At 41.9% G+C, this 14,397-nt stretch overlaps 1 protein-coding gene across 3 annotated transcripts in view; it reads right to left on the bottom strand.

The window, feature by feature from the left end:
- Nucleotides 1-9,740: 9,740 nt before the first annotated feature.
- LOC127678300 (ATP-dependent translocase ABCB1) overlaps nt 9,741-14,397 on the bottom strand; it is a 64,814-nt gene continuing 60,157 nt past the window's right edge. For all 3 annotated transcript variants that reach the window (XM_052173149.1, XM_052173150.1, XM_052173151.1), the window contains 3 exons: nt 14,191-14,397; nt 11,642-11,788; nt 9,741-10,255 (listed from right to left, as the gene is read on the bottom strand). In XM_052173149.1, the coding sequence (XP_052029109.1) occupies nt 10,055-10,255; nt 11,642-11,788; nt 14,191-14,397 (555 nt within the window). In that variant the 3' untranslated portion in view covers nt 9,741-10,054. The remainder of the gene's footprint in view (nt 10,256-11,641; nt 11,789-14,190) is intronic.

Consider the following 14,397-nt stretch of genomic DNA (forward strand, 5'->3'; position numbering starts at 1 on the left):
GTAAACATGAATGCAGACACAGCTCATATTCAGTTTACTCACAAGAGTGAATAGTTAGATGGTAAGTATAGTGTTATTCTGAATTGAAATGTTTCAAAATTAGTTCATTATGTACAAATAATCCAGCTCTTTCTTTTCTGTTTTTTTAATTTTTATAATTATTTAATTCTGTTTTGAGTCTTCATCCCCATCCCAGACCACCCTGCCCCCAACCGCTCTCCCATCCCATATCTCCCTGCCACCCTCACTCTCCACCCACACCCCTCATCTCCAAGAGGATGTCTCCACCCCCCACCTCCACCTCACCAGACTTCCCCACTCCCTGGGGCCTCAAGTCTTTTGAGGCTTAGGTGCATCTTCTCTCACTGAGGCCAGACCAGGCCTCTGCTGTATGAGTGTGGGGCCTCGTATCAGCTAGTGTGTGCTGTGGGTTGTGGATGTAGCTTTATGGTAGGTCCCTTGCCTACCATGATGGAGACCCTGGTTTCAATTCCCAGTGTCCCTTCCCCCCATTAAGGTTTTAATGGTCTCTTTCAAAATTAAGTATATGCAAAGGACTAATTCATAAATAGAAACTAATGAAAAACATGAATACGTGAGTGGTATTTTGCTCCTCATACATTTAAACCCTCCTTTCAGAATTCTTACAGAGGAAACCTTTAAAGTTTGCTTTTCTGGGCCTGTGATATCATTCAGCCTGAGGATCTGAGTTCAGTGCCCAGAACTCACAAGGTGGAAGGAGAGAACTTACTCTTACAAGTTATTCTCTGACCTCTACATGTGTGCTTTAGCATGTGTGCAACACACACACACACACACACACACACACACAATTATTTTTCGATTCAAAACTAAAATTTGCTTTTCTACTTTTACTGAACTTCTCCAGGTTGTGTATCTGTTCAGGAATCTGGGCTCCCTGACACCAAATGTGGTCGAATATTGCAGCTACGGGGATTTTTCAGACATAGTATCATCCATAGCTTGGTTGAAACTGGTACTTTCTCAAAACAACATGGAAAAATCCATGAGCAAGTTCTGCCTGAGTCATCTGTTTAAACTATAAAGAGGGGGAGTAATGGGGTCATTGCCCATGCTGACCAAGATTTTTAACCAGTCATGCTTACATTGACCCTGTGCCTAACAAAAATGTGACCCAACCCCCAGAGATCAAGCTGAGGGTGCAATTGTGCACCTCCTACAATTCATGTGATATATGTGATACACACACACACACACACACACATACACACATATCACATGTGCACATGTCCTGAGTTCATAAGGACATTTTGAAGCTGGTATACCTCGCAGTGTGATCATGAGCCCCACATTTGTCCCCTTCCCCACTCCTCTCAGGCCCTTCCCCTAAACAGGATGTTTTTCGTATGACACAATTAAGGAGTGACAATGGCTCTTCCAGGAATTCAAACATTTTCATACTCAAACTCTGAACAAGGACGCTGCCACCATAAAGTGGCCTAAATATAGCAACACAACAGTCCCAAGACAGACAATTTTCATTCTTTTTCAAGTTCCCAATTAAAGAGGAGCTGGACTCCCTCCAACTTCCTTGCCCGCCTCGTCCCCCGCCCCCACCCCTCCACTGTCTGCCTGACAAATATGAACTTAGTTCTCCATGAAACTTCTTTGGTTTTATTTTCTATTTAGTATGCGATTTTTTTTTTAGAGTAGTTTTAGATTTATAAAGCAAAATTGAATGAAAAGCACAGTGCTTTCCTGTGAACTCCTGGAAAGTTGTCTTCTGATCCTCACACTGGTGCTGTGGCATGCTAAACCCCCCCCCCACGAGAAAATTAATAACAACAAAATCAATATAATAATAATAAACAAGTTTTTAACAATTTCCCCACCAGAGAGGATTATTTGTACAACTGATGAACAGATATGGAGACACACAATCTCTTCAGTCTACACTTGGTACTTTTTCAATCTTGGTATTGTACGTTCTGTGAATCTGAGCAAATCTACAATGACATCTAACTACGCCTCCAGTTTCTTAAAGAATAGTTTCATTGTCCTAAAAAAAAACAAAACAAACTTAGATGCCCTTTTTATTCCGCTTCCCTTCCTGTTCATACCTGGCCCCTGTGGTCTTATAATGTTCATGTCTTTGCCTTACCTAAGGTGTCATATATGAGAAACCTACTGTGTGCCCTCTCAGGCTGGCTTCTTTCTCTTGGTTTGCATTTTGGTCTCCCCCTTATATTTCCATGACTCATTTCTTTATAGTGCTCCCTAGTATCCCGCTGAGTGGGCATACATAATTTATCCAGCCACCTTCTTTAAGGCAGCTTGGTTACACGGGAAGCTTTGTGACCCTCCGAGCACTCTCAGATACAGTTTCTCTTCTCAGCATGCCCCTTCTCCTCACAGGCTTGCATCTTAACACCACATATCACTAAGTCTTGAGCTGAGAGCTCCTTCTCTTATCACGGTGCTCCTAACTTGCACTCTAGAAGGCATCTAAAATGATTGCTAAGCTAATCAATACCAAATAAAATTTTGCTTTCATCCAAGACAACAGTACTTTTGAAGATCAAGAAAACTGTGGACTTAAAGGCAGCTGATATTTATTTTTGCTGTATTCTACATAATGGCTAACTGCCCTAAGTACTTTGATTATATTTAGTATAATTAGACAATCATTTGTCTAATCGCCTTTCCCCTCCCAGAACAGCACATCATTTTGTGTCATTTAGCAAATATTGGTACTGAGGACTTTCGGTGTATACAGCATGTAAGCAATTCAGTAAAGCGACTGGTGTAAGAAACCTTTTTATTATTATTATTATTATTATTATTATTATTATTATTAGCCAGTGGGGAAATAGGGTCCTTGAGAAATAAATAACTTGTCCAAGGAACCACAAGCCAAAAAACTGCTGGCCTAAACAGAAACCTGGGCTTCTTAGACTGTAGAGCCCAGGTCTTGTCTGCCACCAAGCAGTAATCAATGAGAGGGAAATATTTAAATCTGGCTGCTCACAGAGAAATGGAAAAACTCTCAGGTTTCAACTCAAAGGTCACTTTTGCTCTGCACTGGCTCTTTTGAAAGAGTCCAGGCGAAAACATTTCATCATTTATCTTTGTCCCTGAGCAGAGGTTTCTCTTTGCTCTTCTAATTTCTCCAAGGACAGAGAGAGGTCTTTCACCTTAGTGTTTGACAGTCCAAGTGGGACATAGTAAAGTCATTGTGGAAGTGTCCCAAGACAATCATTTGTCTAATCGCCTTTCCCCTCCCAGAACAGCACGTCATTTTGTTTCATTCAACAAATATTTGTACTGAGGACTTTCACTGTGTACAGCATTGGTCGAACTATCAGGCACAATGCACGACAGACGCCAGCCAGGATCCTGTAGTCACGGGATTTCTTTGGATGAACGGGAACATTGAGTTTAAGGGTGTGCAGAACCTCACTGGCTCTGCTTATTCAGTGCCCTGAAATCCTCGGTGCTTCTGATCACTTGTAGTTCTGTGGTCTGACTGGGTTCAGCTCTCGTTTCAGGACCCTGTGAGCAGACACCAACTGAGGCCGGAGCTTCCTGCGTACGTGACAGGCCTGTCCACACGGCTGGCACGTGATCCTGGCTGAGTACCAAGGACTCTGTAGGATCAAGTCACATAGCCACTTCGCAGGACTTTGGTTTCTTCTCGTAGAAAGAGGGTGTGGTTTAGAGAGCAGGGATCATCACCGCAGCTTGGGATCTTGTCTTCAGTTGAAAATAACTCTAACTGCCATGTTGTCAGGTAGGGCCTGCAGGGTGAAGATGGTCCCTGTTCAGGTGCCAGGGTATCTCAAGCCAGGGTATGCCTTGCTCAGCACGATTGAGCCCTGGGTCTCGGTCTTCATCTTCAAATATCCTTCGCATGCGAGTTCCTCTGCCTGAGGCTTTCAACCTCTTCCTTCTCACCCTCTCCTTCCTCCATCTTCCCATTCCCACCTCTTCTAGCTTGTTTTTGAGGAGCTGTCTCTGTGTCTCTCTGTGTCTCTATGTCTTTGTGTCTCTGTGTCTTCCTGTCTCTGTTTACCTGTCTGCCGATCTTTGTGTGTGTGTCTGTCTCTCTCTCTCTCTCTCTCTCTCTGTCTCTCTGTCTCTGTGTGTGTCTGTCTGTCTCTCTCTGTCTCTCTGTCTCTGTCTCTGTTTCTCTCTGTCTCTCGTCTCTCTCTCTCTCTCTGTGTGGGAGTGGGGCAGAATTATAAGGCTTTAGGTAAGAATACTGTTGCCCTGTCTTGTGTTAATTTCCAGGAAACATGACCCAAGAGCAGAGACAAACAGGACCAGAGTTTGGTACTTACTGCACCTTTGCTGTATGCCCAAGGTTGCCAACCTCAGCAACACAGTGCTGTAAAGTGATCCTCCTCCCTTTCAGAGGTCTGCAAACCTGGAGCACCAGGGTTCTGAGCTGAGTAAGCAAACCTGGATTTTTATAAAAGGACTTGTTATGGGATCTGAAGACAAATGGCTGCTTTGTGTATTAGAACAGGTTGAGCATGAATTGGCTGGAATTCAGAAACTGGTGCTGGTGAGTCAAGGAGAGGGCCATCATTGTTCAGAGCTGTGCATCGCTGGATAACTTTTGAGATGGAACAAGAGAAATCAAGCCCATGTTAGAAAAGGAATATACTCACCAGATGGTACACACTGTACCACCTGTATTTAGTGGTGTCCTGAAGGCCTGTATCAGTCAGGGTTCTTTAGACAAACAAAACTTATAGAATGAATACAGAAATGAATATGTATACAGAAAGTGGGTTTATTAGAGTGGCTTTCAGGCCGTGGCCCAGCTAGTCCAACAATGGCTTTCTTCCAATAGAAAGTCCAAGAATCCAGTAGTTGTCCAGTCATAAAGGCTGGATGTCTCAGCTGGTGTTTGCTATACTCTGGAATTCTGAAGAAGCAATCTCTAATATCAGTGAAGCAAAAGCAAGGGCAAGCAGGCCAAGAGCAGAAGCCTTTTTCTTCCTTGTCCTCTATATAGGCTGCCACGAGAAGGTGTGACCCAGAGTTAGAGCATGTCTGCCCAACTTGAGTGATCCGGATTTAAGGGAAGTCTTCCTATCTCATGATGCAATTAACTAAAAATCCCTCACAAGTGTGCCTAGTTACTTAACTTTTTAGGTAATTCCAAAATGTAGTTGCCAACCATGAATAGCTGTCACAGGGCCACGTCTTAAATACCTGTGTCCATGTAAACAAGTTCTTCCTCTGGAGTATCTCATGTCAGCCACAGCAATATCTCAACAAGTCTTTATCTCTCCTCCATCATGCCCAACTCGTCTAATATATATCATATATGATATATGATATAAAATACATGATATTATATTATATATTACATGTATGATACCATATATGACATATTATATATCATATTATATAATTATATATTATCTTATACAATATATAAAATATTATAGTGTGATATAATATATGATATGCATATTATATAATAATCATGTAATATGATATAGGTAATGTATCATATATAATATTGTTATATGATATATAAAATATATGGTATATAATGCATAATGATACATTATATAATAATAAATTATACTATATAATAATATTATATAATTGTATTATTATTGTATTATACTATAGTATAGTATATACATTCTTCAGCTCTTTGTTGTGTTTGTAGAAGTTGCATTCTTTTTGTGTCTTTTGCTTATTCTCTAGTCTTTGCTTCATTCTAATTTTGTGTCTTCTTGTTTCCCAGGTCTGAATGTGTATTGCTGGGTTGCATTGTGAGATAGTGTTCCTTGTTTTTGCCCCTTTTCTGCCCCCATCTGCAGTATTTGGCACTGAATCAGGGACTCAAGCATCCTATGTGAGTTCTTTTACCACTGAGTGGCATCCACAGCCCCACCCCCGCAAGTGCTTCTGTTTATACCATAAGTTTTGGGTTGTTGTATGCCTGTTCCTATTTGGTTGAATAATTTTAAAATATGTTTTTCATTCCATAGAGTGTTGTGAGATTTCCCCACATGTATACTTTCTAAGATTTTCTTTGTTGATTTACAATTGTGTTTGTGGTCAGAAAAGATAACTGTTCTTATTTCATTAAAGTTTATTGAGATTTGTTTTCCTGAATAATATAAGAAATACTCTGGAAAATGTTCTATGTGCTGATGAAAAGCTTATTCTGCAGCTGTTTGAGGAGCAGTTCTGTAAACACCTTTCAGATTCTGTTGGTGTAGAGTGTACTTAACTCCAACGTTTCTTGGCCATTTTTTTCCTTTTTGGTTTGATTTGATGTGGCCAATAAAATAGGGTATTGAAATTTTTCATTATTACTTATTAGATCTCCTCTGTCTTTATATACCTAATGTTTGCTTTATATTGTTGCATTAGGTGAACATAATTTTAAGTTGTCATATCTCATCATTTGGCCCTTAGAGTACTACCTGGTGAGCCTCTTTGTCCCTTTTGGTCTGTCTTTATGTCTGTTTTGTTTTTACAAATGTACCTAGTTCTGGGTGCTTTTGATGATTATGTGTGTAGATATCTTGGTACACCCTTTCACTTTCAGTCTCTGTTTCTTTGCACATGAAGTGACTTTCTAGTAGGGAACTTTTGTGGGAAATAAAAAATGGATTGGCACATTCCTGCATGTGTGCCAGCGACCCTCAGTTCTGCTGCAGTCTCACCAGCTCTGTCTCTACCCGTCAACTCTCTGGTGGGGCCGGAGCTCCCAAGTTCTTCTCGCTGCCAAGCAATGACCATCCACACCATGGTCAGCCACCACCACACCCATTTACCCCATAGAATCAAAACTCTTAAGGCTTATAATAATTAACCAATCAGATTTATGTATGAATAAATTTTCAATTTACAAGATGCCAATACAATAATTTCAGAACCAGTTGATAATGATAAAAGCTTCATCCCAAGTATTCTAACCTTATGATATCAGAACTACCTGTGGCTGGTTAAAGCCAAGCTGGTTCACACCCATAACCATCTTCCTTTCTTTCCTCTTTCCTTCTGAGGCTCTCTGTCCCTGCAACTCTTAGCTCTGCCTCCCTTTTCCCTGTCCAATCACAGGCCTCCTGCTGCCCTAATGTGATTGGACAGGGAAAATCCTGCAACAGGGAACACTTTTCTTTTTCACTTTATTGAACTGGTTTGTATCTATTTCTTCTAGCAATTTAGTCCATTTCTTTCATGGTTTTAAATGACATAAAAATTTTTAGTCCTGCTTAGTTAATTCTGTGGGCCATGTGATATATGAGACAATTAAAAGTAAAGTACTTGTCATTTTGTTGGCTTAAAAAAATTTAATCATATATATACATATATGTATATATACACAGAGAGATGAGATAGATAGATATAGATAGATAGATAGATAGATAGATAGATAGATAGATAGATAGATAGATTGTCACTGAGACAGGATCCTACTATGTAGCCCAGGGTCATCAGGAACTCATGATCCTCCAGCCGAGGTAGCTCCCAGGCATTTTCTTTCTGGTATATTTTGTAAGGCCCCCCTTGGTCTACAATAATTCTGCTAAGAATCTGCTGCTATTCTAATACACCGGGTGACGGGCAGGGTTTGGATTAGCACTTAGACACACTTAGACATGGCTTCGGACTTTTCTCTTGTTCCTCTTTTTGTATCCTCCATTTACTTTACACTTCTGACAGGTTGACTAATAAATCACAGGCTGCATTGCTTCATGTCATGTCTGCTTGGGGACCTATTGTGCTCCTGGATGTGTACCCAAGAGAAGAGAGAGTTTCGGTTACTGTTTTACCTGGCTGTCCTCCTTTCCTTCACCTTCAGGTTCTGTCAAAGGCAGGAATGCACTCCTGAGACAGCGTGGGCTCAGCAGAACAGCAATGGCTTGGATCCTCTCAAGCTCACTTCTCCCTCCTCTCCCCGTCCCTTCCTTAGCCTCCCCCAGGGCAGACACTTCCAGGAGAGGGGGTGTGCTTTTCTTGGAAGCCCATTTTACTCAGAATTCAGTCTGTTATAAGTTGATATATGTAAGATTTATATGGATTTAAGCATTCACTGGGGTTAGGGGTGTCAGCAGTCTAAGCATGCTCCCCTGATGGGGAATTCCTGAAGCTGGCCAGCCCTGCCACCTACTGCTTGTTTTCTTGTTTTGTCAGCTGACCCCAAGTATCCCTTTATCTTGCTCTGGGAGTCCTGAGCTGTGGGTGGCCACCACTTATCATGGTTCATGTCCTGTTTGGGGACTCGTTGGTTATAATCTGACTAAGCTGGAGAAATCACAATGTGGACTCCGGAAGCTTTCCGAACTGGGCTTCAGACCTGTCCCTCCTGGCCTTGGGGATGGTGCTGGTGTCTACTGCGATGGGGTCTGTGGGACTTTTCTATGCGCTCTCTTCCCTGATGTGGGGCCTCAGGTGGAGAACAGGGACCAAGTCTGTTGTCTTCTCCTACTTTTCATTGCTTTCTCCTACTCCCAGGGCTTCCACCCTAGGTCTCCTGGTTGTGCAGGTTCCTGGCTCTCCCATAGCTGCCACCTTTGTTCTGACCAGCACCACTCTCCCCAGAATGCAGCTATGTATTTGGTGCTCTGCTCCTCTGGGGAGGGGAGGCGAGCCCTAGGAGATCATTTGACTATCTGGACTGCTGTCCGATGTAACTTTATGAAAGGTTACATGCTATTCCAATTGGTGATTGCAATGGAAAATATAATGCTTTTTTATTTCATTTTTAAAGAAGTCTGTTACGTCAAGATAAACATATTTGATTTCTGTTTCTTTAAGGCAAGGTCTTAATTGTATCCCAGACCGGTTTTACACTTGCTTTGCAGCCTAAATGGCCTCAAACTCAAGATCCTCCTGCCTCAGCTCCTGGAGTCCTTGAATTACAGGTATATATATGCTGTGGAGCTGAACTATTGTTAACATTAGAGCTATACAATTTTTAATATTAATGGTTCAACAGCATCCTTCTATGTCTCTTAAATAAATTTCAAGAATTGACACTACTATATTGAGGCATATGCTTATTTAAAACACTTGTGATGTTGTTAATATTTAACTAAAAAAGTATCACAATTTACCATGCATTTCTTGTTGGGAATGACTTGATATCATTTGCTCATAGGTTTCTTTTTATGAGCATTTTATGTATTGAAGACATCATTTACCCTAATAAACATGGGCCCAGGGCTTGTGATCCTCATTCACATATACCATCTCAGGGTTAATCCTTTTGAAATGTTCTCTTGTTTGTACCATTATGGCTTGAAAATCATGACATATTTTAAACATCTCTAATCAGGAAGGTCAGCTTTGGAAGAGGCCAGTTACTAGAAACAATGTTATCAAGGAGTAATTAAACTTCTAAAGTAATAAAAGTATTAGAATCATTGAAGAGCTCTTTTGTAGAGCAATAAAAGAAATTTGAGGTGCATTTGAGCAATGCATACTTCAAAACTTCATAACCTCATCCCATGTCCCACAAATGGTGTGCTGGGTCTGAGAGCAGACAACGGCAATGCGAGGTTGAGCGGACACGTCTGAGAAGCAGCTGTACAGGTGGCTTTGTGAGGCTCCACGGGAAAAGTCATACCAAACCACCCCCCCCCAAAATAGAGAGGTTCTTAAAATCCACTTTTCTAAAGGCTGAAATGATTTACAGCCCCCTATTTGGAAGGATAGATAAATTCATATGCACAACAGATGATTCCAATTATATAAAAATTTATTTTTATAGGCAATTTAAGGAATAGTACATTTTACAATCTTTATAATCATTTTAAAAAGTAGGGTGAAAATTAAAAACTGAAACAAAATTACATATTTTATTTTAAAAAACTATATGTACTCTTATGAATCATATAATGCAATTAAAAACACAGTCCTGTTTCATGATATTTTTTTTTCAACTTTGGCTCATTTAATTATGAAGTCTCAGAAGGCTTCATAATTTCTTGACAAAATTACCTTTAACAGTGCTCACCTTTTAGCTTTGGTCGAGTGCCACGTTTAAACATCAATATTAAAAATATTTAGCACCTCAGACAGTCAGAGCTCATGAGCGCTTTGCTCCGGCCTGGACCATGGAGAAGTAGATGCCTTTCTGCGCCAGCAGCTGCTGGTGCGTGCCCTGCTCCTTCACCCGGCCGTTCTCAATCACCACGATCAAGTCTGCGTTCTGGATGGTGGACAGGCGGTGCGCGATCACAATGCAGGTGCGCCCTTCCCTGGCTTTGTCCAGCGCTTCCTGGACAACCTGTTCCACAATTGCGCCAAAGAATTAATGATAAAAACAGTCCTCTTCTTATGGATCCCCTCTGTCACCAGACCCAGGATTTCTCTACTATGTCCTTCTTCAACTGTGTTATTAAAACTATGAGGCTTCTATCATATGGAAGCCAGAAGGCTTGATACCAAGAGAGCAGAGGATAACCTAGGCTGGCAGGGGTGAGGAGAAAGAGTCCTTAGGCAGCTGGTGGGAATGAAAACTGGGACATCCACTGCAAGGCAGTGTGGAAGACCCTCGAAGCAAAGACAGAAACATAACCATCTATACCTGTGCCCCGGTATGTACCTAAAGGTTCTAGGTCACAATACCATAGTATCTGAGTTTATACATTATTTATCACAGCTACCATATAAAACCAGGCTAGATGCATATGAACAGATGAATGAATAAAGGAAATGTGGAATATATATACAATATTTATTTTGCCATAAGGGAGAATTAAATGGTGTCATGCCTCATGTTTTCCCATATGCAGACTTTCTATTTAAAGGTACGTATGATATAAACATGGAAGGGAGATTCTGTGGTGCTTGGAAGGGTTCAAAGAGAGGAGAAGAACAACAGAGGACAAGGAGGTATAATAAAGACAAAATATTGTGTTTTCTTTCTAGGTGTAACAATAACTATATGCTTTACATTTATAATACATATATTTTTAGTGTGAAAATAGAAAGGGAACCATCTGGTGGGATGATGGATGGAGGAAGGAAATCAGGAAGTAAATATGAGCAAAATAAATGATAAAAACGTATATAATATAACAAAGTCCATTATTTTATACAATAAAAAATTTTAACAAACTATAAAAAAACTGAATAGTAACATAAACTTTAGAGACTAATGGGTCTACCACATTAGAAAAATAAAAGAATGACTTTAGATTAGTTCTAAGACAGGAGGTATCTAATATTAAGGTAAGGGCAGTAAATACATTCTATCCAAGCATTTAAAAGCACTCACTGCACCTCGCCACCAGCATCCTTCAAGGAAGTCCTCCAGCCCGGCTCTACAGCACAGGCAGGAAGCTGGACCACCAGCCCAGGCCATCACAGCAGGAAGAAAACATCTCTTGACCATCTATCTGCCTTTCAGGTAGCTCAACTCCTAACCCTTCTCAGGCTGGAAGGCAGCAGCAGTGGCCGTCTTAGGGCGTTGTCAGACTCCAACCCTCTCACCTCAGCTCTCAGAGGCTGCAGCAGAGATGTCCATGACTAACCTGCCTCTTGTCACTGAAGGTCTCCTAAGTCCCAGCTGCAGACATGTCTAAACTGCACTGGAGCCAGCATCAGCAGCAATCATCTCTGGAGCCGTGCTCTCTACTAAGGCATGAAGAAAGGAAACTTAAATCCTTACCTTTTCACTTTCTGTATCCAGAGCTGATGTTGCTTCGTCCAGAAGCAAAATGTGAGGCCGTCTGACGAGGGCGCGTGCGATGGCGATGCGCTGCTTCTGCCCACCCGACAGCTGAGTTCCTTTGTCTCCTACTCTGGTGTTGTATTTCTGTGGACAGAATTTGGTTGTTACCAAAATAGAGCTGATGGCAAACTGTGAATACATAGACAGTTTGATCACAGCAAATAGGATAATTAGATAAATTTAGTCTCAGAGGCTAAAAATAGGTTCCCAGAAAGCTAAACAAATTAGGAAAAGGCTCTAATTGCGAGGTTTAATGGTTCTTTTTGGAAACAGATATTTAGGCTCCAAAATTAGTGTAAATAAGCTCAGGTTTCTCTGTCCAAGAACATGGCAAGTCCATTATTTTCCATTTCCTGGTTATTGTCTCTGTAACACAGATTGATAGGAGAAAGGAAATGATTACTCACAATAGCAGAAACATCTTGTCACAGCAGGTGACGCCCTCTTTGTAATTAAAACAGGCAGTGAAATCCTTAAAAATCCTCTTAGAATCCTCTCTCTGTGTGTTTCTATTAAACTATCTTCAAGATTTAAATGATTTTAATGTGTCAAGGAATTCTAAGCTTAAAACAGATCCTTCTTTATCCAAGTCTAGAATCTTTCAAAAGCATTTCCTTCTCATCTCAACAGCAGAGAACTGTCAGAAATTATTATATACAATCACAAAGACATGGCCTAAAGATGGCGTACCATCAGAAAGCAGGAGAGGATGTCACAGTGTGTGTCAGCAGAACGCATACTGCCTTATTATTTGTAGGCCTGTGCCAGGTTAGAATCAGTCACACACACAGCTTTGATGCTTGTGACTTTGACTGTAAAAGTCCATACTCTATATAAGGGTGCCATTTTTATTTATTTTGTTTGGCAATTCCAGATGTATGGTGGACAGAACAAGGCCTGTGTCGGTGGAGGAGATGGGTTCTGGTGAGGACGGAAAGATGCTTGGAACAGTCTCTGATGTGTCCTGCCTCAGGTGAGTACAGGGCTACCAGAGAAGATGGTGCTGTTAACCCTGTAGGGGGACACAGGCTGGAACATAGTACGATGGAGTCTAGGACTAACCACTCAGAAGCAGATGCTCATAGAGTGGGGCTTAGTGGCAGAGTGATAGACCAGGAGTCCAGAAAAGCAGGTCCTATGGGAGTCGGTTACTCTGCTGTGTCTTCTATTCTATGTCACTGTCACCTGGGATTTAAATAACAAATCGCTGGGCTTGACTGACACGTTTTTGTCTTCCTTCAGATGAGCTAATATACACACCGAAAAATCTGCTTTTCTACCAACTTCTAGGGTGAGGATTCAGGCTTGACAAGCAGTGAATCTCATTAATAAAGGGGGCTGTAGGCTCGTACTTTGAATATTTCCGCCTCAAAAGTCAATCACCCATCACCCATGGCCAGACTACATCGAGGAGAACAGGGGGACAGATCTCCTTCCAGGTCATGTGCTCAGGAGGAGCAGTTATCTGAGGAAGGGCCACATGACAAGGGATAACTTGGGAAGAGTTAGGGTCTTTGGTTCATGCTATCCTTACCCACAAGACCTCTGCCCTCCCGGTTGGTTTGAGGCTATTAAATCCTATTCTATAGAGGGCATTTCCTGTAATAGTAACTTAACTGGTGATAATGGAAGAAGGTGTTTTATTTGGGTAAGACTTGGGGCTAGAGAGATATCTAGGTGGTTAAAAGTCTTGGCTGTTCTTTCAGAGGGCCCAAGCCAATTTCCAGAACATACAGTAGCTCACAACTGTCTGTAAGTCCCAACCCATGGTATCTGATGCCTTCTGGCTTCTGTAGACACCAGGCCTGAATGTGGTATACAGGCACACATGCAGGTAATACTACACAACCATACACATAAGATAAAAACAATAAAATTAAAATAACTAAAAGGGCTTAGGATAGAGCCAGCAGTCCTATTTATCAAACTTACCAGAGGAAATGAGAGGGAATTCCCAGGATTGTAACCTAGTGAACATTTTCATAAACAACTTGGTAAGTACAGCCCGGGGACAACGAGACTCACAAAGGTAAGAAATCATGCAGTAACGCGGTCTTCGCAATGACTCAGCACTAATTAGAGAGGCCTGTTTCGGCCTGGCCTATTTCCAGAGTGAGGCTTGAAGCTCGTGCAAGAGCAGCAAAGGGATGAACAAAACAGAAATGGGGAGTGGGGATAGATGGTGAGGACAGCTCCTTCCTCAGAATCAGGCCCTTCACTCATATTTGAAGGAAGGAGATTATTCCCTGAGGGGTGGGGCCTCCACCCCAGAAGCTGTAGGTCTACACCAGGCCTCCTCTTAGACATCCTCTTACCAGGCCTCCAGGGATGCATGTCACACTGCTTCTGTCTCACCAGGACTCACGGGATCAGGCAACCCTAATGCCTTGCAGGCATGGGAGAGGTGGCCAGATCTGTGTGTGTGTGTGGATATGTGTTTGGCTGCTAACTTTTCTTTGGTAATCTTAATCTGGAGAGAGACATACATCAGGCAGTGAGTCGATGAACTGGTGGATGTTGGCCTCCTTGGCCGCCCTCTCGATCTCCTCGTGAGACACGGTCCGGCTGTTGTCTCCGTAGGCGATGTTCTCGGCGATGCTGCAGTCGAACAGGATGGGCTCCTGGGACACGATGCCCAGCTGAGCTCGCAGCCACTGGACGTTCAGTTGCTTTATTTCTTTGCCATCTAGAAA

This window comes from Apodemus sylvaticus, chromosome 2 (assembly GCF_947179515.1).
Source record: "Apodemus sylvaticus chromosome 2, mApoSyl1.1, whole genome shotgun sequence".
Taxonomy (NCBI): domain Eukaryota; kingdom Metazoa; phylum Chordata; class Mammalia; order Rodentia; family Muridae; genus Apodemus; species Apodemus sylvaticus.